The sequence below is a fragment of the Pyrgilauda ruficollis genome, unplaced genomic scaffold (assembly GCF_017590135.1).
Source record: "Pyrgilauda ruficollis isolate IOZ18807 unplaced genomic scaffold, ASM1759013v1 scaffold184, whole genome shotgun sequence".
In the NCBI taxonomy this organism is placed as follows: Eukaryota; Metazoa; Chordata; class Aves; order Passeriformes; family Passeridae; genus Pyrgilauda; species Pyrgilauda ruficollis.
This window is the reverse complement of record NW_024517429.1, coordinates 292,636-314,955: the sequence shown is the minus strand read 5'-3', so window position 1 is coordinate 314,955 and position 22,320 is coordinate 292,636. Positions and strand designations below refer to the sequence as shown.

At 36.2% G+C, this 22,320-nt stretch overlaps 1 protein-coding gene across 2 annotated transcripts in view; it reads right to left on the bottom strand.

Moving 5' to 3' along the window:
• EFNA5 (ephrin A5) overlaps positions 1–22,320 on the bottom strand; it is a 205,243-nt gene that overhangs the window by 28,062 nt on the left and 154,861 nt on the right. For both annotated transcript variants that reach the window (XR_005954897.1, XM_041464792.1), the window contains exon 2: positions 10,479–10,771. Coding sequence is in view for 1 of the 2 variants with exons in the window: in XM_041464792.1 (XP_041320726.1) it covers positions 10,479–10,771 (293 nt within the window). In the remaining variant the exon portion in view is untranslated. The remainder of the gene's footprint in view (positions 1–10,478; positions 10,772–22,320) is intronic.

The window sequence follows — 22,320 nt, the reverse complement described above, 5'->3', positions numbered from 1 at the left end:
CTCTGGCAATAACTTCCAAACACACTGGTCGATTGTTCTGCTTGGGCCTGGGGGAAAGAGCCAGCAGTGAAACCTACGCAACACTCCCCTACTATAAGCTGGAAGTGGCACATTTTGTATGGGCATGGAAGTCTGTTAAAACAAACTGCGAGGGAGCTGTTGGTTTTGCTACCTAGTTGGCAGCAGTTTTCAGTGGCAAAATGAGAGACTGCTAGACTCCTCCTAATTTAATTTTGAAACTCATCACTGCAACAAAGTGTGTGAGCTGGAACGTGGGTACTTTGCAGAACACCTCCAAACAGTTGTCAAGGAGATGCTTCCTTCCTCAGAGGCAGCCTTGTTCACAGTGTTCAAGTGAGAGCCATGAAAGAGAGGTTTCACACTGCCACTCATGAAAAATAAATAATTTTCATATTTTAAGGCTTCAGACAACTGGTTCAAAAATAACTATCTTTGTCTTGTAATAAATGTGTTTAAAATGTATTCTTACACAGTCATTAATTTCAAACTCCAGTAGCATTATCATTTACCTCCTTGTATTGGACTGCTAATAAAATAATTATTTTATTAATTATTAACCGGAACTGCATGAATAACTTCATGCCCATGGGGCAAAAAAAATTCATTACTTATCTGTGCATCACAAGCCAGAAGCAAAGAGGCGTTGTTATTAAGCCCTCTTCAAGAGGACAGGCTGCATTCCTTCACAGTCCTGAAGATCCTCAAGAAAGGCACTACATTTAAGGTAGACAGCAAGTCCTGCTGCAGCTGCTGTTACAGATCCTGGCTTCAGTCGCAACACAGGGCTCTGTGCAGTAGCATAACAGTGTAGTCTTCAAAGCCTCACACCTGAACGTCTTCTGCAAAATCTCAAAATATTAGAAGTAGTCCACATGCAATTACAGGTATTGAGATAAAGGAAGATGACCCAGTAGTACCAGAAGCAGATGTGCCAAAACTACTTAAAAAGAAACCCAACATCGTATCTTCATAATATCCTCACCTACAACTCTTAAGACATAATGCATGTGAGTTGAGCTGTTCTGGTTTATTTTTGCCTGAACACATATTTTGAACACCACTAAGACTGAATTGTCAGGGCTCTTCAAATTGATTAATATATCTCCATTCTGATTATCTTTCAAATAATTAAGATCATCTCAACCCCAGAAGATCAGTGACAGCCATTTTATTCCCCATAACTATAAAAAGGAGCCTGGTTACATTTGTGCACAGAGGTATGGTACAAATGAGATTTTGATACACCTTCAAGCCATTCTTAATTCCCTAAAGTAGTGCTGTATATAGCTGGCTATACCTCCTGATACCTTAAATATTAAATATGCATGATGTAAGAGGAAGGCCAGGGAGACTTCAGAGGCAGTAAAAATCTCATTTGGCCAATAATGTGGATGACCTACTACTTTTCTGAGGGAAAGTGAAAACATTAGAAATGCTGAAAATTGTTTCTGTAATTTTTCAGAATAAAGCATTTCTATGCATTTCTGAATACTCTTGTGAAAAAAAAAAAATCACATTCTACATGATTTATACTGACTTGCCAAGAATCTTGGAGACAAAAGTATTAATTGCATGTGCCATTTTGAGTCCAGAGTCCTGGACACCCTGTCTGAAGAGGACACATTACGTGGAAACAAGAAAGTTATTGAGAATTCTGTAATGTTTTCCTTTTTCAGAGACTTGTCTAACATCAGAGGGTTAGGTAGATTAGTAAAAAATTTACTTTTTAAAAATTCAAGTATTTAAAAGAACATGGAGTTGAATGTTGAATATTAACTTACGAAATAAGATCATCAGCCAATTGCTCAGCATGTGGAAGTATTTTTTCATTGAGCGAGTTTAGTTTTGGTCTAGTCGTTGCAGGCATGCATATATAATCTAATTTGTATCATGACACATACAGTATCACCCAAGAAAGTGCTGCCTTGGTGATTTAGTCTGAGGAACAGAGAGGCTTAACATGCTGATGACATGGAGGCAATGAAGTACAACACTTACTCCAAATGCCAAGCTATGCTATTTTCATTTCTGTTGGCATCTGCTCCATGTTGCAAAATACATACTTCCGATACAACAGCTCATTAAACAGGTTTCAGTTCGCTCAGAAATCAAATTAGAGGACTGTTACAGAGTTACAAGTCCTCACACAATTATTAATATTACTCTCCAGTTCTGTGAATCCTTTCATCCACAGAATCCATGTGTTCAGTTTATTAATCTCATAACATTCCAGTGAAGTATCACTGCAATGAGTTTCACCCACCAACTAAGTGCAGCAACCACTGAGATATTAAGCTGTAGCTGTTGAACATCAAAACTGATTTAAAGTAAGGAATGATGAATGGTCCATCAGGATTTAAAGAGCTGTGAGCAATTAATTCAATTGTACTTCCAGCAGAACACTAAAATTTAAACACTTACTTTTAAGAAAATTGAAATGGGATTTTTACAAGAATCAAAAATGTAAAAAAGTACAGTCACCCAGTAGGGAACATTTAGTCTTAAGGCAGGGGCGTCACATATGGATTCATCAAGTTCCTAATGCTCCCTAAAAGCCTTTTATACAAGGTCCAAGACACATTTATGATGTTTGCGATTGGATGATCAGATAACATTCAATATATGCTTTATTTTTCTACAAAATGAACTGGCATTTGTCAAGCAGCTTAGATGAGAAAGAAAAAAAAGCAGAGAAAAGAAAACCCTGTCATTCACTTTTCTGTGGTCACTCCTTTACCCTACCTAATGACCAAAATCAGTACTTCACTAGAAAGTAACACACCACCGATCTTTACATGAGAGTGAAGACCTTATAAAATATGCTACAGACAATGTTCAGAGATGCATGGGGAGTATAACCGCCCCTTTTATTTTTCTGTTGCTGTCAAGACCTTAATGGCACTTCAATTTTTGAAGCATGTGAACCCAAACCTTCTTTTTTAAACTTGCTTTCTGAAAGACATTCATTCCCTTTGAAAAACTCAGGCAATAGGGACCAGTGCTTCCAGAGGTTAACTCTTCATTTTCTTATATGGATCTCTCCCAAGTCCCACATTATTCAACAGCTTTTAATGTTCCCTTTGAGGATTCTAGGAACACAACCAACATCAAAATCTACTACACACGGGTGATTATTTCTGCTTTCTTTTAAGCAGGACCAGCACTTAATCTTTTTCTGATACTTTCTAACAGAAACCGACCCTTTAATCTACACGCTAGGCTAAGCAGGAACCCCCTTTAAAGGTCACCTTCCTTGTCTGTTTAATGTTATTACAAAAAATATTTTTTAAAGTACACATTTATCAAACCCTTTCAATTGCTTTGATTTCATTCAGAACATCTCAAGTGATTCTAGTAAACCAGCTATCAAAGGCGGATTTGTAGTAGAGTGGTATGTCTGATCCCACTGCTGTCAAAGCAGAATCATTGTTTATGTTGATTGGGTCCAGATTGAATGGTTAATGGGGAACTTGGCAATAAACAATGTTTATCTAAAAGAGAAGTGCAATTAACATGCTAAAAATGTTTGTGATTCCCTCAGCATCCCTTAATAATGTTCTTTAGTTAACCTTCATTTTTCAGGTTTTGGTGCAAACCAGGATATCCAAAGTGAGAGTTCCAAAAGTCATCTTTGTGTTTTTAAAAATCAATGAGGAAATATAAGCACCAGAAGAACCAGAATTAACTAACGCCTGTTGAATTGGAGACAGGTTGCCTTTTTTCACTTGCTGGAAGACAAATCCCATCTTCACTTTCAAAGCAAAATATATGCTATTTAGGTCAACCATTTCACAACTAGAAACAATTTTTACAGAAGTTTAGCCTACAAATAAATACAATTACTTCACTTTTCCTGGTATAAACTATGTATGGTACGACAAGATTTACCATCATCCTGCCCTATTCATTCCTTTAAAGCTCATAAAGCTCTCTAAAGCTAAACTTTGTCCCAAATCAAACCTTTGAGTCCCAGTATTTATAGATTCAAGACAAAAAAATATCCAAACTAGGTCTGTTAGAGCACATAAGTCATTGATATGAGAGGACATAAAACACCCATAGAGAGGTTTTCTGAAACATTTTTTCATACAACTACACAGTGAAAAGATGACTGCTCATTAAGAAACTATATATTCTAAATGCTGGATTTCTTCCTGAAAAGACAAAACCAAAAAAAAAAAAAAAAAAAAACAAACGGAATTTCTAGAGTAATACCAGTTAAATATTACTGGACTACCACAGCTGGGATATGACAACAAAAGCACTGACTGACTTCCTCTAAAATTCTAAGTATTGTAAGTGATCTAACCAAACTGTTAGCCAAACCGCTAATAGTAACCTTTGATTGATTCTCATACTCTTCAGAATGCACATGAAAAGTCCCACTATTTTCTTTAAATTATCTCTTTTTCCAACAGAAATTTCCTCATGTAAGTCAGGCTCAAAATCTGAGAGTGTACTTATGCCCCCAGACAGCACCTCCTACCAACAGACCTGTAGTCAGTAGCACGAACTGCTGTGCTGATAACACACACTGGTTTTGATAAAGCAAGATCTCCAGGTTTATAGCAGGATGATTAAAAAAGCAAGAAGTGTAGATTTTGGGGGGGCTCACATTTACATTTTCTGATAAGACAAAATTACAGTTCACAGTCTTCCTGTTCTTGCTCCCACTACATCAAGGTAAACATCTAGCAAACATGGAGATCCCTAAATCAAATATAACCATCTTACATCATGCCTGCTCGTTCAAAACATTGATATCCACTAATATTAAGCTGGTGCTCAAGCAAGAGCAATGAGATCTATGCAGCTGTTTAATGTAATCTTCTTTTAGCACATGAAAAATACCTGTTATAGCAACTATTACAATCAATTACAGTGAAGATTTCTCAGTAGTTTTTTCCTGTATAGTATAACAGGCTAGTCAACCTTGCCTCTGCAAACTCACCTTTCTTAATTCTTTCTATACTGAACCCAATCCCGAAGCCAGCAATCTGGAAGCTTCCAGGGTCTTCGTCATATTGTCAGGTCTGTGGTAATTTCCATGAAAAGCGAACACCGCACTTCCTATGCTAACTGCTGATTTATAGAGGGATACGTACAGTTCTTCCCTGTGAGCAGGACTTCTAAATTCTGCCAATAATTCTTCATTAAAAATCAAAAATCCATAAAGGACCACCAGCAGCAGCAAGAAGTGATAGTTTTGAGCAGTAGTCTTGAGTCATGTCCCATCCCCAGCAATTCAGTGGCTAAGATACTTGGAGAGAGAATTTCAGTATGGTTCTACCACAAACATTTCAGGTGGAATGTATTGAACAGGCACAGGGCAAGTAAACTATAACAGTATTAATTATGCTTACATATTGAGATAAAAAGACAGTAACCCTCCCAAGAATCAACCTGATCACAAAATGTGGAATTGCACAGGATAAAGAAAATTTGATAGAGAATTGTAGCAGAGACTAAAGAAAAATAATAGCATAAACAAACACTCAACTCTAACCACTCACAAAACACGGCAGAAGCAGGTAAAGTGAGCAAGTTTAGCTGAACTGTCATCGAGGACTGCTACTGGCTTGACAAGACCTCAGATAGAGACTTTATTAACACAACAAGCTAACAACCTAATTAATAGACAGAAGTAAGAGGAGTAGGTATTAAAACACTTTTTTCTACTACTGTTCTTTACTTAAAATCCTGATAATCACAGAAGACTCCAGATGTCTGCAGAATGATTGTCCAACTACCTGGCAGCTATTAGAGAAAAATGACAGCAATTCAATGACAGGATTCAACACAGTACCACAGTATTTGGAACAGGGCGAGGACCCCCGTTCCAGAAACAGAGGTGGAACCAGCTAACAGAAGACAAAATTTTTGCATTAGAAATAATGCAAATCACATGTTTTCCTACAGAAGGAGCAGCTAAGACTGTCAGGACGGAATATCAATTGAATAAAACCCCTCAGAATCAGAAATTTCAGGAAAAGAAGGAATCAGAGTCAGAGAAGCAATGGTAACCAGGAACAAACCCAAACACACTAATAAAAAATAGTATCACTAAAATAAAAAATAAACACAGTAATAAAAAAATATCAAGGGAACAGGTAACAGCAGGTTTCTTGGGAATATATTCTATGAGAAAAAGGAGTATAGGATGGTTATATGTTATTAAGAAGCATATGCACAACTGAAAGAACATTTTTACAAACTGCTTCTTAATTTAGCCATTAACACATGAACTATTTCAAAATATTATTTTTAACCATCATTAAATTAAAATCATAACAGGACACTATCCTGATGTGGTAACAAGCAATACAATTTCATCAAAGCTTTCTCAATTGACAATCAGAAGCTTCACGAAAATAAATTGTGGTAACAAAGGCATGGTGATAATGACACGTTAAAGGTGAGACAAAAAAACAGCACAAGCATTTTGAAATAAACTAAGAAAAACACATGCAAGAGATAAAACTAGAAAGAAAGAGCAGAAAAGAAAAGGTTATACAAATAAATCATAGGTTTTTACCTTTTCATATGGATTTTTAAAAGATGAAAGGGGTTCCTTTCTCAAGAAGAATGGAGGAAAAACCCACAAGTTTTGTCTAGATATATAAAAAGTAAAGCCTGCTTACTGTTGGCAAAAATTGTCAGAATCTTGTGGAGAACAGAAAATAAGCTAGAGAACTGAGAATAAGAGCAAAGCTACCTTGTCGTTCTAGGAAAAGGGTATAGGCGTATATAAATGAAAAGATTACTAAATAACCAAAATGAAAAAATTACTAAATAAACAATATACACAAAATCTTGGAGGATATGATAAAAATACCATAGATATTTTACCCATAGATAAATTACTGAATTCTTCTCTGAAATAACTGCATTGATGACTTAGAGAAAAGCATGTACCACACCCTAATGTTAGTATAACTTTCAATATTACACTGGTGCTTTCAAGAAAAGAACAGTTTTTAAGCTCTAGCTTAAATCAACAAAACAGCTTGGTTTGGAAACTTAGGTCAAGATTCCGCAGAAATCTGTACCAGCCTGCCTCTAGACACATCCTCCTCCTTTTTATTTCAACAGCCCCGATGTATATTTGCCAAATTGTCACTTATACTTTTACTTAATACATTAATAAATTATCTGTAATTAAGTTAAAATAATGGAAATTACAATTTTTGAACATATCATTATGTAACATTCTACATTTTAAATTTTTTTTCCCTTCCTACCTTTTGAGTTCATCTCACTTTGCACAGTACCTCATCTTAACGTGAATACCGAAACTTATGTTCCCTTCCAAAGGACATTAAAATCACTGTCATGACACTATTTTGTTTCTGCTTTTTCTGTATTTCATTTGCTTCTGTTTCAGCAGTAATACTATTTTGTTTGTTTTCAGGCTGGCGTACACTAACCTGAGTACCTGATAAGAACTAAGTGAAAATTGAGACTTCAGGTCACGATCTGATTTGCTTTCCCCAGCCCCACACTGTGCACACCCTAACGAAATAAAAGTTAATTTCCCTGTAAATATTTAATAACCTTTACTTCTTTCAACAGCAAACTTAATCACTACTTTTGATTGCATGACTGAAATGTTGAATTCACTTGCTCAATGTAAATTTGACATCAGATGGGTAAGATTTTTTCCTTGCATTATCCTAGAATGAACATGCAAAGAATGGAGATCCAAGTTCATCTGAACAATATGTGAAGGCAATGGCATAACAAAGAATGGTAGTATTTTCCAAATGAACAGTTCAGACAAAGAGACAGTGATTGTTCACAAATTATTTCATTTTCTGAAAATAATGGAAGCAGGAGAAGCAAGCCACATCCTTAAAAGGTAAACTGTGAATATTTTTGACAGAACACGAGACAGTAATAAAGCTACCCAGCCACTTCACATTTCTGTCTTTTCAGAGATCTAGACTACACAGCACATTTTGTAACCCTGGAATAGAACATGCCAGACTGATCCTATATAGTCAGTTTTCCCTCTCGCCTGCAGAGAGGGCAAAGATTTCAGATCTGCTGAGCAAAGGACACCTTTCACGGCAAAGTACTAATTTCTTTAATGTGCAGATGAAGAAAGGTAACAAAAGTGGTCTCCAGAGCCTGAACTACCTGCTTACCATTTTGATGAGGAAACAAGGAACAACATTTCATCCCCTTCTTTCTTCAGCATAGACTAAGAGAAAAACATTACAGGATGGACAACTTTGCCCTGAGAAGGTCTACATATTATTAACTTATTGTACAGCGCTTCTCTGAAATTTCTGCATTGTCAATACCCTTGTTGATTCCTTCAGCAAAGCAAAGGATGAAGGAAAAAAATTACTTAAACTGCAGAAAAGAAGGAAAAATGCTTTTGTGTTGCTAAAACACGACCAAAAATTCAATTTCATCTAAGCTTTGCTTAAACTAATATTTTACATCTCTTTGCTATTTTTCGCTATTTTTCCTTTCATTAAAAAAAATCCATATGAACGCAGTTGAATATCATAAAGCTCTTCAAATTTTAAAGTTCTTCAGAACAATTGTTTTGAAGGGAGTCCTTGACACTTAAATGAATGTTATAGATTTTTAATGAAAGTTATATGATTTTTAGTGACTTATTGAATTTGAGCACAAATGAGGAAAACCAGGCATAAGCAACCTAGGTGTATTTAAATTACAGTATCTTGCTTGAGAGTTTGATGGATTTTGTATGTTCTGACAATGAAGCTATTAGACAGCCCAAGCTGAGATTTCCTTTTTTTTTCCCCTTCACTGTTATTTTTGGTTTTAATCTTTATTAAATATTTATCTTTCTTTCTTTTTAAAAAATTTAGAAAACCAGGGATTTTTGTCAGGCTTGCAGCTAATGATGCCATTCCAGTGCTACATTTTATTACACCTTGTGATGATACACTGCATTCCTTAGCTTAACCATTCTTGCTTACTTGACTGATGATGCCCTGGAACTGAATTTATAAAAAACTGACAAAAAAACCCAAAAACCCACAAAAAAAATTGCACAATTCCAAGGAAGCCTGATATCAGAATTTTGAATTACACAGAACTCTTGCTGAAGTGACACAAATAGGACTGGGCCTACACAACACAGATTTGTTTATCCCTGAACATTATCTACTTAACTCTGATACCTTTATAATTTCTCAGCTCAAGCCCCAGTTTTAAATAACATTATTTAAAATATTATTTTAGTATTATTGTTATTATTGTGTTTCAGCACAAGAACAAGGCACAGTTTTTCTGGTGGAAAAGCACTATTTACTAGAGGTTTTTATTTCATGGAAGAAAAATAAATTAACAGGAAACTATCTACTAAGACTGTTATTTCCCTGTAGATTATGGAAGGGAAAACAAAAATCTCAATGTTGAAGAAATGAGGCTGAAAACAGGAATCATACATACTCAGTTTCTCTGGTGAAATGAGGTGGAATGTCTGTTTCACAGTAAAAAGGCCAGCTACACATATGAAAGCCATTTTTATTGGGATCTGCAGTCTATGTAAAGCTTTAAACTCTGTTGTCTGAAACTAAAAGCAGGAAAACAAAATAAAGCTGGAGCAGTCAAAACTTGCTAGGAGTGAAAGCTACAGGTACAAAAATGAGTTGATGAAATAAGATCTTCTTTGGGAGTATTGAACACATGAGATAGTTGAAATTTTTGACTTGCACAGTGGAGTCAGGGAATCAGTTTGCACAACCCACTGGGTTTTAACCTCCTGGTGTTTTCATTTCCTTAGACCCATGTGATGTCTCCTGCATCTTGTCTGGGTGCCTGGAGCAGTCCTGACACAGATGTCCTCACCTGCTTGCCTCCTGCTCCCAGAGCACTCCTATTCCATGCTGACAGAAACAGTTCATCCATGAAAAAGTTGTGGGGGAAAGGAAGGTAGAAGAATGAAACCACTTGGCTAAAAACTAGGATTATTTGGCCTGAAAAATTACAGTTTTAAATACCACTGGACTACTGACATCAGCAGCATAATATCACTTAAGAGCTACACAGACATCACTTTCCTTGGGTGATAAATACTAGAGAGATAAGAGTATTTCATCAAAGCAAGCAAGAAAATTGAGGTATTCCACATACAAAGGATTAATTATTTTTCCTCCTATTTGGGGACAATTTATATCCTCCCCTTCTGGCCCCAACTCAGAATGCTGAAATAAATGTAATGGTGCATTTTGCTTTACAAGTCAGCGGTAGTTCAGTGAACAGGCTACCATGCTATTTCATGTGAGAAAAGAAGATATGATTTAATGTAATTTTCACTAGCTAGATTCCTAGCTATTCCTAGGGGATAGTTTAAGCCTGTAAGGCATTTGTACTATATACCGTCTGCCCCTCTGTATTTTCATAGAGTATAGGTGAAAAATTAGCTGTGTTTCTTATACCTGCTGTGCATCAACGATAAACCTCTCCATACTCACAGATGTAGAAATATTCCCGGCCTGGCCTGAACTCAAATCCCAGTGAGAAGGGCGTGAAGAGCTGGAACTTTTCCGAGAACTTCAATGGTCCATTTGGGGAATGTGGCCGATTACACTCCCACCTCTTGAACCCTTTGGAAGTGTGATCACAGGAGCTGTAGCCATCAAAGTTCACCATGTATAGAACATAGCGTTCGGTCTTATCTTCTGGTACCGAGTCTTCATAGTGAGGGCAGAACACATCCAAGTAGTCATTGATGCAGACATCAATGTGGTAGTCGCCTCGCTGAAATCTGAAATCACAGGAAGAGTTTAAACATAAGCACAGTTATCTCAAGACAACCTTGTTGCAGGGTGACATTCTCATATGAAAGGGCATCACTAATGGCACTTCACTTCATCCCAGCCATGCACATTCACTCTCGAAAATGAGCCTTACAATTCACCAGAGCTATCAGAGACTTATTATGCTTATGTATGATCATACAACTTTTTTGAAAAAGGTTTTGCTCTATTTTTTTACAAAATAAATCTGTTGCTATTACCCACCCAGATATAGGCTATCTTCCTACGGTTTATTGAAAAATAAACCAAGAAAGTGTCTGTCTTATTTGGCTGGGTTTTTTTTTTAATTGAAGAAAGAGAAAAGAAGCAGCAAAGATGCCAAAACTGTATCAGCCTTCCCAAATCAGTGTCTATATAAACATCTGCAAATGCATGCAAATAAAAAACCCAAACATATCCTTTACTCTGCATCACTCAGTAATCACCCCTGTGTCGAAAGCTGATTTAACTGCAAATACTTATAGTTACTACAAGAATACAAACAAGTTACTCTTTCGTCATAATAAGCCACAGTTTGTCAAGATGCAAAGAAAAGTCTGTATTGTTTTTAGAGATTTGAAAAGCAGTGTTTCTCCTTTGCCAAAAGTACACACTGAAGATGTTGCACTGTTCAGATAAAAGGATTCTGGGATACAAATTATCAGCACTCAGCCTGATGTGACAGATCTGAATGAGTGCCAGCTGAGAAATGCAGTGCAAGGCACCAGCCCAGATGCATTTTGTTATTGCTGTTATTATTACTGACGACTCCTTAGAGATGTGGGATTCTTGTTTGTTGGGGGCAGGGAGGATTTCCTTGTTTCTTCCCTGCATGTTTCACTTATGTTACTTTTCTAATGCCTCCTATAGTGTCTGGAAGTATGGGGACAAATTCCTTGCCTTCATGGGAGCTTATACCATGATAGATTTAATGATTCCATAAACCAGGTCTGTGCATTCATTAAACTCCCTGGGGCAGCTGAAGAAACCAACCACTGACCTACTCCACTTCAGGCTGACTGGGCTACTTGTAGCTTCTCCCTTTCACAGCTGCAGTTGTCAAGTGTACCACACATCAATAAAAAGGCCATGACAGATTTAACTATAATACTTCTTTTAGCAGAGGGGCATATTTTAAACACCTGATGGGATTGAAATCTTCCATCCAGATCCTTCTATCTAATTTCAGAGAAAAAGCAATGATTTGCTGGCCCTCCAAGGATAAATTCAGAGCAAACTACATATTTTCATATCCCTACAATAATTTAACTTCAATAAAATAGCTTTTTAAAGGGTAAAAAACTGAATGTGCATCAAAGCACCTGTAAAATTTCAGCCAGTGCACAGCCTCACAGTTCCACTCTACAACATGGAAAAGCCTTTTTGAACCACAGTTCTTCCAGGAGAATTTACATTTATCAAAATTGTTGGTCAATATATATATTTTTATACTCCAGTGCTTCCAAAATCTGTCACTTGAACAGATAATGTCTCAACACTTTTGCAAAAATGTATTGTCTTCAAATTGACATCTGTACTCTGAATCAGTTAACAGTATGCTTTTCTTACAGGTAATGAAAAAGAGTGTAAGATACAAATAGAAAATACGCATTCGGGCAAGAATATCTCTATTTTTTCAATTACAGTTTTAGTAAGTAAAAATTGATACATACTTATATATAAGTGTGTTTGTGTGTGGACAGGATTTTTGTTTGTTTGTTTGACCATGTAGGTAATAAATTATTTGGTTTTCTTAAGGTTACCACTTTTATCAGCCTGTGCCTTCACCATAATGCCCAATTACACTTCTGTGACACAAACTATACGCTTCCAGAACTATACTTATGTATAATTCAAGATCACAGCGACCCTCTCTACCATTAGACTTTTACAACACCAATAACCTTATGTGAACTGCTTTTCCACATTATTTTCAAAGTCAATGGAGAGCAATAGGAACTTCTGTTGTTCTGATGTTCAATTCATCCAGCCTCTTTAGTACATTGCAATGAGATGGATCACACTTCCAGAAGCAGCAAATTCTCTCCTTTAACCAAAGGCAGAGTTTGGAGAGACACTTCCCAGACAGTGTCTGCACTGTAAATAGCTGAATTTGAAGGGAAGAATCCAACCGCACAGCCCATGATAATGGCGATTATAAGAATGACATTCAACTAAATGTGTAATCATATCTTAATTCCAATTTAGCAATGAAATCAAACTTGTAATCTGCACCAGTGAGATGATGCAGAAAAAGAAAAATTAAACCTCATCTGTCTCCCTTTTGGCTAAGTTTTCCTCTGTATTCTTGCTAAATAAACAAAACCACAATGTAACAATCCTCTTTGATCACTGGTATTTTAGTGGATTCCATCTTATTTTTTTTTTCTAAGTGTTGAAATAGTTGAGCATTTCCATTCATTCCAGCACACCCCAGACTCTGAAGTGGTCCCTGCAAAGCAGGTCTGAGGATGAAGCACACAATCAAGTCCTTTTTATCCCAATGTCTTTTCCTCCCACTCCCCTGTTCTCGCAACAATTTCATTACTCAGTCATCCACCATAGGTAGTAAGTGTTTACATTTATGAGTGGAAAAAGGGAAGGAGATTGTGAATATTTTAAGCAATCTAAATTAGACTTTAGTCAATATTGTTGGCACAGGACAACCTCCTCCAGGGCAAATACGTACCAAGGTATTTTATCAAGCAGCTCTGAGTGAAGTCCCTTTACTCCAGGTTATTAACCAACTATGAATCAGAGAGCAGGTATTTATTTCCTGTCTTGCAATATCCTAAAAAAGTCAGTAATCAAAAACTCAGCCGGTATGTAAAGAAATGTAGAACTAATTCTGTGTTTCCAAAGAGACTACAACATCTCCAACTCTTCTGTTAGTGAACTGAGACCATTCCTGTTTCTTGAGCTACAAGCAGCATGTTGTATTTACCTCCACAAAGAGGAAAGGTAAAGTCTTCTAATCAGAACATAAAATTAAGGGATGGCCATGAGTAACTCACAAAAAAATTCATCAGCTTAGTCCTCAATGCTATTAAAGAAAACACTTCCAAGAATTTAACACCACATTTGGGTAGAAAACAATTAAATTTACACACATTTACAGGCTGAAAACCTCTTACTTAATAGTATAATGCCAGAGTGAAACAAAAGTTCCATTACAAATTAAAGCACTGCTCAACATTTAGCCATCTACATATACTGAGGAGTGAAACATCTAAAAGGAAGATGAAGTCCATTAACAGACATTTACAGATATGACAGAAATAGCAGATGTCCTGTCCCTTTTTCCAGTCCCATTCCAAACAGAAAACTTGCTAATATGTTACTGCTATATTTTCTCTTTTCCCAATTAGGTCTTCATCCTGTTCTGGCAGGTCCTCACCGAGACTCTCATGCCTTTTGGAACCATGTGGTTAACAGGAACTTTAATCTAGGAAGAAACCAGCTCCATCTAGATTGCATAACAGAACATGGTGTTGTGGTAGAAACCAATCAAAAAGGCTTCTCCAAAAATCTGACAGAATCTACACACCTTTTTGCAAATAATGTCATTTGTCTCCATGCACTCCAGCTTACACACAGCAAAACACTGCTATTCTTCAAACATAATTAACCTTTGGTTTTTGTCAGGTTGCATTCAAACAGTGTCTTGGGAAGTTGCATACTACAAAGCCAGCTATTAGGCAGTAGCGTTATAAAATCCTTTTTGAAGAGAGACAGATAATTAAGTAGTTTCTACACCTAAATATTTCCATAACCAACAAATATCAGTTTCCTACACAAAACCTGAACACTGCTTCCAGCAAAGCCTGTCAGAGGAATATTTCTGTGCTTAAGTGCCACTGATGAAATATCCAGGTATTCAGGATGCAGAGAGAAAACTTCATGGTTATGTTAACCACAGAAAAACAAGAATAGCAAAACATTTTGTAAATAATTAGTGTCTCCTGTATTCTGTTTATCCCTTAACAAAGGGAAAGTACATGGTCTGTGTGCACGCTTCTCTTCATAATTTTAAATTCTGAAGCCTAAGTGACCCATCTTGAACTTAATGTCTTTGCTGGTCACTGAGAAAAGTTACAATTTATTTAAACAGATATTTAAAACACAGTAACAATTTTGTTTGGTTTCTCCCTTTCTTCCTTTCTTTCTTGGAATAAACACTACAAAAATCCAGTTTAAGAACAGCACAAATAACACTAATTGTTCATTTAGATAGATAAAAACTTTCAATATTTCTGCTTGTTACTTCCACTACAAATTCTATTAGTTATATTCTATTGCCCTTCCTGTAAAATTGACACACTAGATGCTCTACTTCAAGATAAGCGTACTGGAAAATTTGCCTTTTACTGTGTCAACCTTTCTTTATTTGCAATCTGTTCTGTCAAATGCATGAAGCAAGGCTTCACCGTGAACCAGAAAAGACTCCAAATAATAGCTCTGACAATAAATTATGAAATTCTGGTCTTCAGTCAGGTACTGGAAGTTATCAGATGCAAATGACCCCTATTCTGACACCAGGAGCCTGCACAGCCTGTTAACACCAACATGCAGAGGACACTGCCACTGTCAAATGCCTTGCCCCGTCACCTTTTTCTCAAATGAAAACCTGAAATGTAAAACAATATAAACAAAATTCACCCAACTGATTTATTCTTGGGGTAAATATAAACTACAATTATGCACAATTCTTCAGAACAGCACAGCAAAACATTACTTCTTCTGTTTCCTAAGGAAAAAAGATTTCTGTGAACAGCATGCACATACCCCTACAAATGCTAGTCACTCAACTCCCCCTTTTTTACTTTCATGGAGGGTAAGCCACTTTTTAATTAAGTTTAATGGAGACAGTGAGGTTTCAGAGAGAAGGCCATTCCTACAAATACCATGAAAAAAGCAAGCCAGGTGAGAAGATTCCACAGGTGTCCAAAGGCTGAATCTTCAGTAGGTTAAATGTTATTGGACAACAGAAACACCTCTTCCAAATGCTCTAAGCACAAGAAAAACTTGAACTGGAAAAATAGAGAAGGAGATTGAAAATTTTTTGTCAACTGGTTATGAAACTATTTGCTTAAATGATTATTAGCACAGAGATGAGTACAGGTAGTTATTTGCAAACACACTACCAAAACCCAAACATTTTCTGGAAAATGTTAACATAATTTAAAAGGACAACATTTTAGTTGCTCTCAGGATGTTGTGAGGTAGTTATTCACCATTCCATGGCACTGAGCTTGCCAATAGCTTTTGTCTGTGTTTAGATGGAAAATGTACTGCATTAGGACTATTCCAAGCTCTATACACATGCTGTGACTGGAACATAGCAGCAGAACTTATGCCTTGTTATTCTTTTACACAGTTCAAGCCCCCTCATTTGAACCAACTTAACAGCTGTAAGTGTGATGGGGGAAATCTTGTGGTTGTTAATTATCTGAGGGGTTGTGGGATTACATGTACCATTTTACTGCAGATAATTTTAAAGATGCTATTTCTGTGCTATGAAAAAATAACCTCTTTAATGCTTTTCTGCTCTTTTTTACTGGCTTTTGTCACAACATTTCATAAACTCTGTTCCCATAGCTCTCCTGACATCAACAATGATTCTGATGCACAAACAAGGAAGCAATCAAAGAGCTATTTTAATTTTAGCTCTATTCAAACCAAAAGAAAATTCAACATTTTCCAGATGCTAAGAGAAATGTGTTTGCTAACAGTAGCAAGCCATTGACATTTTAGATCTCTAGCAGGATATTGCTACCCTGAGCGAGCAAACAAAAAAACCTTCTAATGTACAGAAGGAGTCCATGACCTTTCAGTCCTCAGGTTACAGTTTCACAAGTTAAAACAAGTTCAAGACACCATGAAAAAACACTATGTACAAAAAAACACAAAATCAAGGCTGCTGTTCAATAAAACAAAATTCAAAATTATTCCTAGAAAAGACTAGAAGCTAAATACACAATGCAGAAAGAAATTTATTCTCTTGTCATTAAGTCCTCTATTCAATTAGCATTTATTGGAGTAATTAAATACTGGGAAAGGATGCCAGGCTAATTGTTAGATTATGATAATTACACAGCTTTGCTGTGCTACAGCTGATCAAAATAAGATGTGGTCACATGCACTTGGCTAAAGCTTCTCTGCAATCATCAGGCTTCCATGGGAAATTTATTACTATAATAAGGCAAACTTTCTAGTTCATTATCAATCAGGCAGAGAAACTTATTATTTATACCCTTCCTTCTACTCTCCCACCCACTCTGCCGGAACAAGCATCCCAAAAGGTTGCACCCTGGTCTCTGCCTTTGTCTGGCTCCCTTCCATCATAATTACACAGCTGATGAGAATCAGGCTCCTGCACTTGAAAGAGTTCATCAGACTTCAGATCACTGTTTCACAACTGGCTGCAAGCATCTATCACATTTCTTAAAAGAGGCAGGTGATCTCCCTGCATTTCACGTCACAGGTGTCTGTGGGAGATCAACTTTCCCTTTTTAATCTTGCTATGTTCCTCCCATCTGGGAGATTTTTCACATTTCTTGGGAGGGTCCAAAAGCAAAAATCAGAAAGAAAGGAGCTGCATTAGGATGGACTTAATGAGAAAAAGATCAGGTTTATGTGGCTTGTCTCCCTGCAGAATCTCCTGCCTTTACCCCTCCTTGCCAGTCAACAGTACAAGAGAGACATTGTGCCTTCCTGATGTAAGGCTAGGGGTTTTTTTGTTAAAGAACAGGGTTCTCATCAGCTACCATTGTACCTGGTACTTCATGCTGCCTATTTAATAGAGAAAAACAAGCAATTTACTATAGGGACTCGAACATGGGAAAAAACATGAAACAATAAGTTTGACCTAGCATTAAGGTCTTTAAAGAAAGCAACTTGTTAAGTGGTAACTCAGAAGAGTCATAGGATGTTCAGAACTAAAGAAATACAACAAAAAATGCCAAATTTGTGAAAAATATTTTTATTCTGTGCTGATTTAAAAACTAGACCTTTTGAAACGTCAGAAGCTCCTACTTCTACATCAGATCTGGAAACTTCCTGGATAAGCCATGTTTACAACACTGGTAAAATAACTGATCAAGCTTCACCTTCTTGAATTTCATTTTTCACATAGTATTAAAGTTTATGGATATGTTGCAGGTGACTACTTACAAACTTTTAATTCTCTTAATTTTTAGAACCAAGAAACCTTCTCAAAACCAGTATGATAAAAGTCATTATGCTTCTAGATGAAAAAAAAAAAAATTCTATTTTTTTTTCTAGTTAATAAGACCTGATTTAAAAAACTTCCTGAAGTGCCTTGGCTGAAACATATTTACAAAACAAAGAAAGCCTACATCCAGGAGTCTTCTATTAGAATCATGACAAAAAAAGACTGCAAAACACAGGAGGAATGGAGTAGGTCTTAATGAGAAAAGGAAATGTCCTCTTTAAAATGTAAAAGTTCTTTGAATTACATATCTTGTGTTAATTCCATTAACCTGAGAAACCTGAAATACCTTTTTTTTTCTGATTCTATTAACAAAAATTCCAATTGCATCATAATGGTTAACAGTGACAATTGATTTAAAGTAGAGACACGTATTTTATTTATTTTCATTATTTACAAGCTCTTTAAGAAATAAATTCTACAGAAACGTGTTTACCCCACTTATGGTTAATAATTTCCCCTTATGCTCATAACTATGTTTGTAGAGTTGGGTCCTGTATTGACTTTTTATAGCTAGCACTGCAGAAGGATATATGTTCGATGATAGCGCAAACATTAAAAAATAGAAACTAATTGCTTTTCCATGAGTAGGTATGTTAACAAATCAACAATTATTTCAAATCTATAAATTTGAGTACTCCAGAGATTCTCAAGTACTGCAGCAGCCTCACCCACTTCACATCATTCTGCATCTCCTAATCGAAGAGCTGGACATTCTTCATGCAATTTATTAATAAACTGTTTCCTCGGACTCTGCTTTTGTAAAATTCCATCAAAGCTGGAACACATGACTTTCATCTGGTCTCTATGAATTTCTCTTTTGCTGCAACTTGTGAAAAACTCATTGCATCTGGGGGGCAACAACAGTCATGTTGTTCATGATAATGGGGTGCAATGTCACAGTGCTGTTCTCAAGGAGGTCAAACTCTCATTTCCCAGCTGTCCCAGCTCTGACAGCTTTAAACACTGTGTACGGTCTCTACCTGTCTATTTATTTTCCATTGCAGTGAGCATTGAACTTGCAAAGATGGATGAAGAGAGAAGGGAGGCGAAGATAAAAGAGCTACTGTTCTGTCAAAGGCATCACTCAGATGTACAGGACAAATTTCAGTGCTGAAGCCTAGTAACATTGGCTGCAATGTACCGCACCCAACAAGATATTAAAAGCAGCCCAAGATTTTTGTTTGGAGCCTCTAACCACACTTTATCCAATCCAAAATACCTGGCTTAAAGCCAGTCTCTTTGTTAAATTGATTTATGGACACAAGCTCATTACTTGTGTTCACATTAGTACTACTCTGGAGTTCACCAGCAACATTTATCCCACTTTATCTGAGGTAGAATGAGAAGATCTGGTAATTACTGCTCACATATTTTTAAATGTGGTCATCAATATCCTGCACACATGACTACATTTGTCTGCTTTAAGCACTAACAACATACAAGATGTCAGCTTCATCTTTTATTCCATGATTTTGCTTGAAAATACAAAACCTATCTTAGCCACCCCTTGCCTATACCAGAAAAATCATGGTTTGCTGATTAATTTGTTTACATACCTTTCTTAAAAAAGCCAACAAGTTTTATCTAAGCTCTACTGTGCTGACACATACTCTACTATTGGTCACATTTGGGAGAAAACAACATTTTAAGAGTTAAAAAAAAAAAAAAAAAAAAACAACAACAAAAAAAAAACCACCCCACATATAGGAATACTACCAAAGTGTCTGAACTGGACTCTAGCAACATGTGTTGACCATGTGTCTAACCCAGAAGACAGAGTCTATCAGCCTTGATGGAATGTGATTCTGTGAGTGGTATTTGCTAACCCTGCCTGAGGCATGTGCTGACATCTGTTAATGGATATGGAGAACAGTGCCCTATCTGCAGAAAGGTCTTGCTTCTCACACTCACAAAATGAAAGAAAAGAACATTTGTCCAACAAGCATGTTGACCTGCACACTGAATAATTGAGATAAACGGCAGTCAGCTTCCACAAGGAAGTATATGTACTGCAAGTCAGCTTCACAAATTTTCTTTCTCACTAATGTATAAAAAGCAGAGTCATGGTTAACTTTTATAAACTGAAATCTCCATCTCTTTCATACTGCCAGGGGAAAAAAAAATGCAGCAATTTCTGCCAGTCAAAATATATGAGCAGAAATTGAGAAGAAACATACATTTTGATAAAACTTCTTGTCTATTGCACATACCCCACTCGCTGTAGTACAGAAATGCTTTTTTCTGACATTAAGTTACAGCTGTTTATTATTAATCTTGCAATCTGTAAACAAAATTAATTTTAAAATATTTTGTGATCAAATTAGAATTTGGTGACTCAGATGCCCTAATACTTGCAACTTGCAAAATCTACTATTTAATTTCCCAATATGCAAGTGTAAAATGAAACTAACCCTTGAGATGTTTCACAGTATTTTTATGTTTAATAAACTGTGTATATTTTAACATAAATAAAAAGGTGGTCTGGTCATAATCCCCATCCTTCAGCTAAAGTGAATGAATGCAGACATAATATAAAATAGCATGAGCAAAATACAGAGGAGGAAAAAAAACCCTGAAAACATCACAGACCTCCACAATCAGACCCAGGAACATATATTTTAGTATGAAACGACAGCTTGCTATTAACATGAATAAACTATACAATCAAATACATTATCAAAAGTAATTTGAACTTATTGACATAAAACCCAAGTTAGACTAGCTAATGAGTACATAAAATTATTAGCAAACAATTTGCTGTCCAGCAAGTGGGCTTCAATCAATGAACTTTTATTTGCTGTATAATTGTCTTCTGTCTACTTAAGAGATCCATTGGGAAAGTATATTCTTTCCTGACATGGAAGCAGCATTTTAGAGGAAGTTCTATAGAGAAATATAGTAGTTTAACCTTGTTCTTTTACTCTTCCATATTATCTCTCTCTAGTTTGCTGAGCACAACTGGAGTTTCAAATTACAGACTGCAGGATCACCAAGTGGCACAACTATTATTAATGGTAGAACTTTTTTCTTTTCCTTCTTATAATTTCTTCTAAAGACATGTCCTGGTTTAGGGCAAGTTTGGGAGATAACCCCCAAAGGGGCTTCTCTACGAAAGCAGATTCAATTGCCCCTCCCCCCCCCAACCGGCTCGGGGGATAAAAGCATCGTATAGTCAACCCAGGACAAGACAGTATATGAACTATAGAATTTTCCATCAGGCTTACTCTTGATACATACTGTCTCTGAATAATAGGACTTAAAACAATTTTTCACCTAGAGATATTTATTTTTGTACATCATATGGACAAGATAGGTCCTGATCTAAATCAGTTTCTCTGTTTACAAATATGATCTGAAAAGCTTTTCACCATACATTTTCACCTGATTTTTAAAAACACCCAAGAAATTCCAAAGATTATGATCTGATGTGCAACAATTTTTTTTAACTGAATAAGACTGACAAACCATGGAATTCAATGCAGACTATATTATTCCTCCCATCCCTTTTCAAATTATGAAGCTCCCACGGTTTCTATTATGGAGTTTTGGGATTCTTATTCCTTCAAGAGTGACAGAAACACTATTTCAATATTTATAAATAAAGATTGAATTGATAAAATGTGCGAAACCTGCTCATTTACTTTTTTATATATGTGTAAGTTACTGACACAGGAGGAAAAAAAAAAAAGCACCAGTCTCAGATCAATCAGACTTTTCAGAGAGGTAAAACAGAAGCTATTTTCTTAATTTCCCTGTTGCATTTGTCTTAAAACTGTTTCAAAATTAATCAAATGAATTCTAATCTTCAACCTGTAGTGAAATTGCCTCATTAACAACTGAATTATGATCTTGTCTGCCTGAAACATTGCAACTATTTTTCAAATCATAGACAGGATTAGGATAAAAAGAAGAGAGTATCACAGAAAAATCAAACCAAAGTTTTCTTTTCCTGCACCCCTCTTCTTCATCCTATTTATTATAAAAGCACCAGGAGGCAGGTGTGAAGAAGAGAGTGCACAGGTATGGCAAAACCCATTCCTTTTTACTGGGAAGCCTTTACTTCTTCCTTATATGCTAAAAATTAATTACTTTGCATACAAACTATTTCTTCCTTTCATTCTTACTCTAAAATATTAGTTCATCAATAAAGAAATACATACCCTAAAACTCAAGAATTAACTGTTCATAGCTCAATCTGATAGTTGGGGCATAAACCCATAATCTGGTGCTAAATAGCACCAGATGGAACTTAGACCACTTGTGTGGGCAAAATACCAGTCAGAG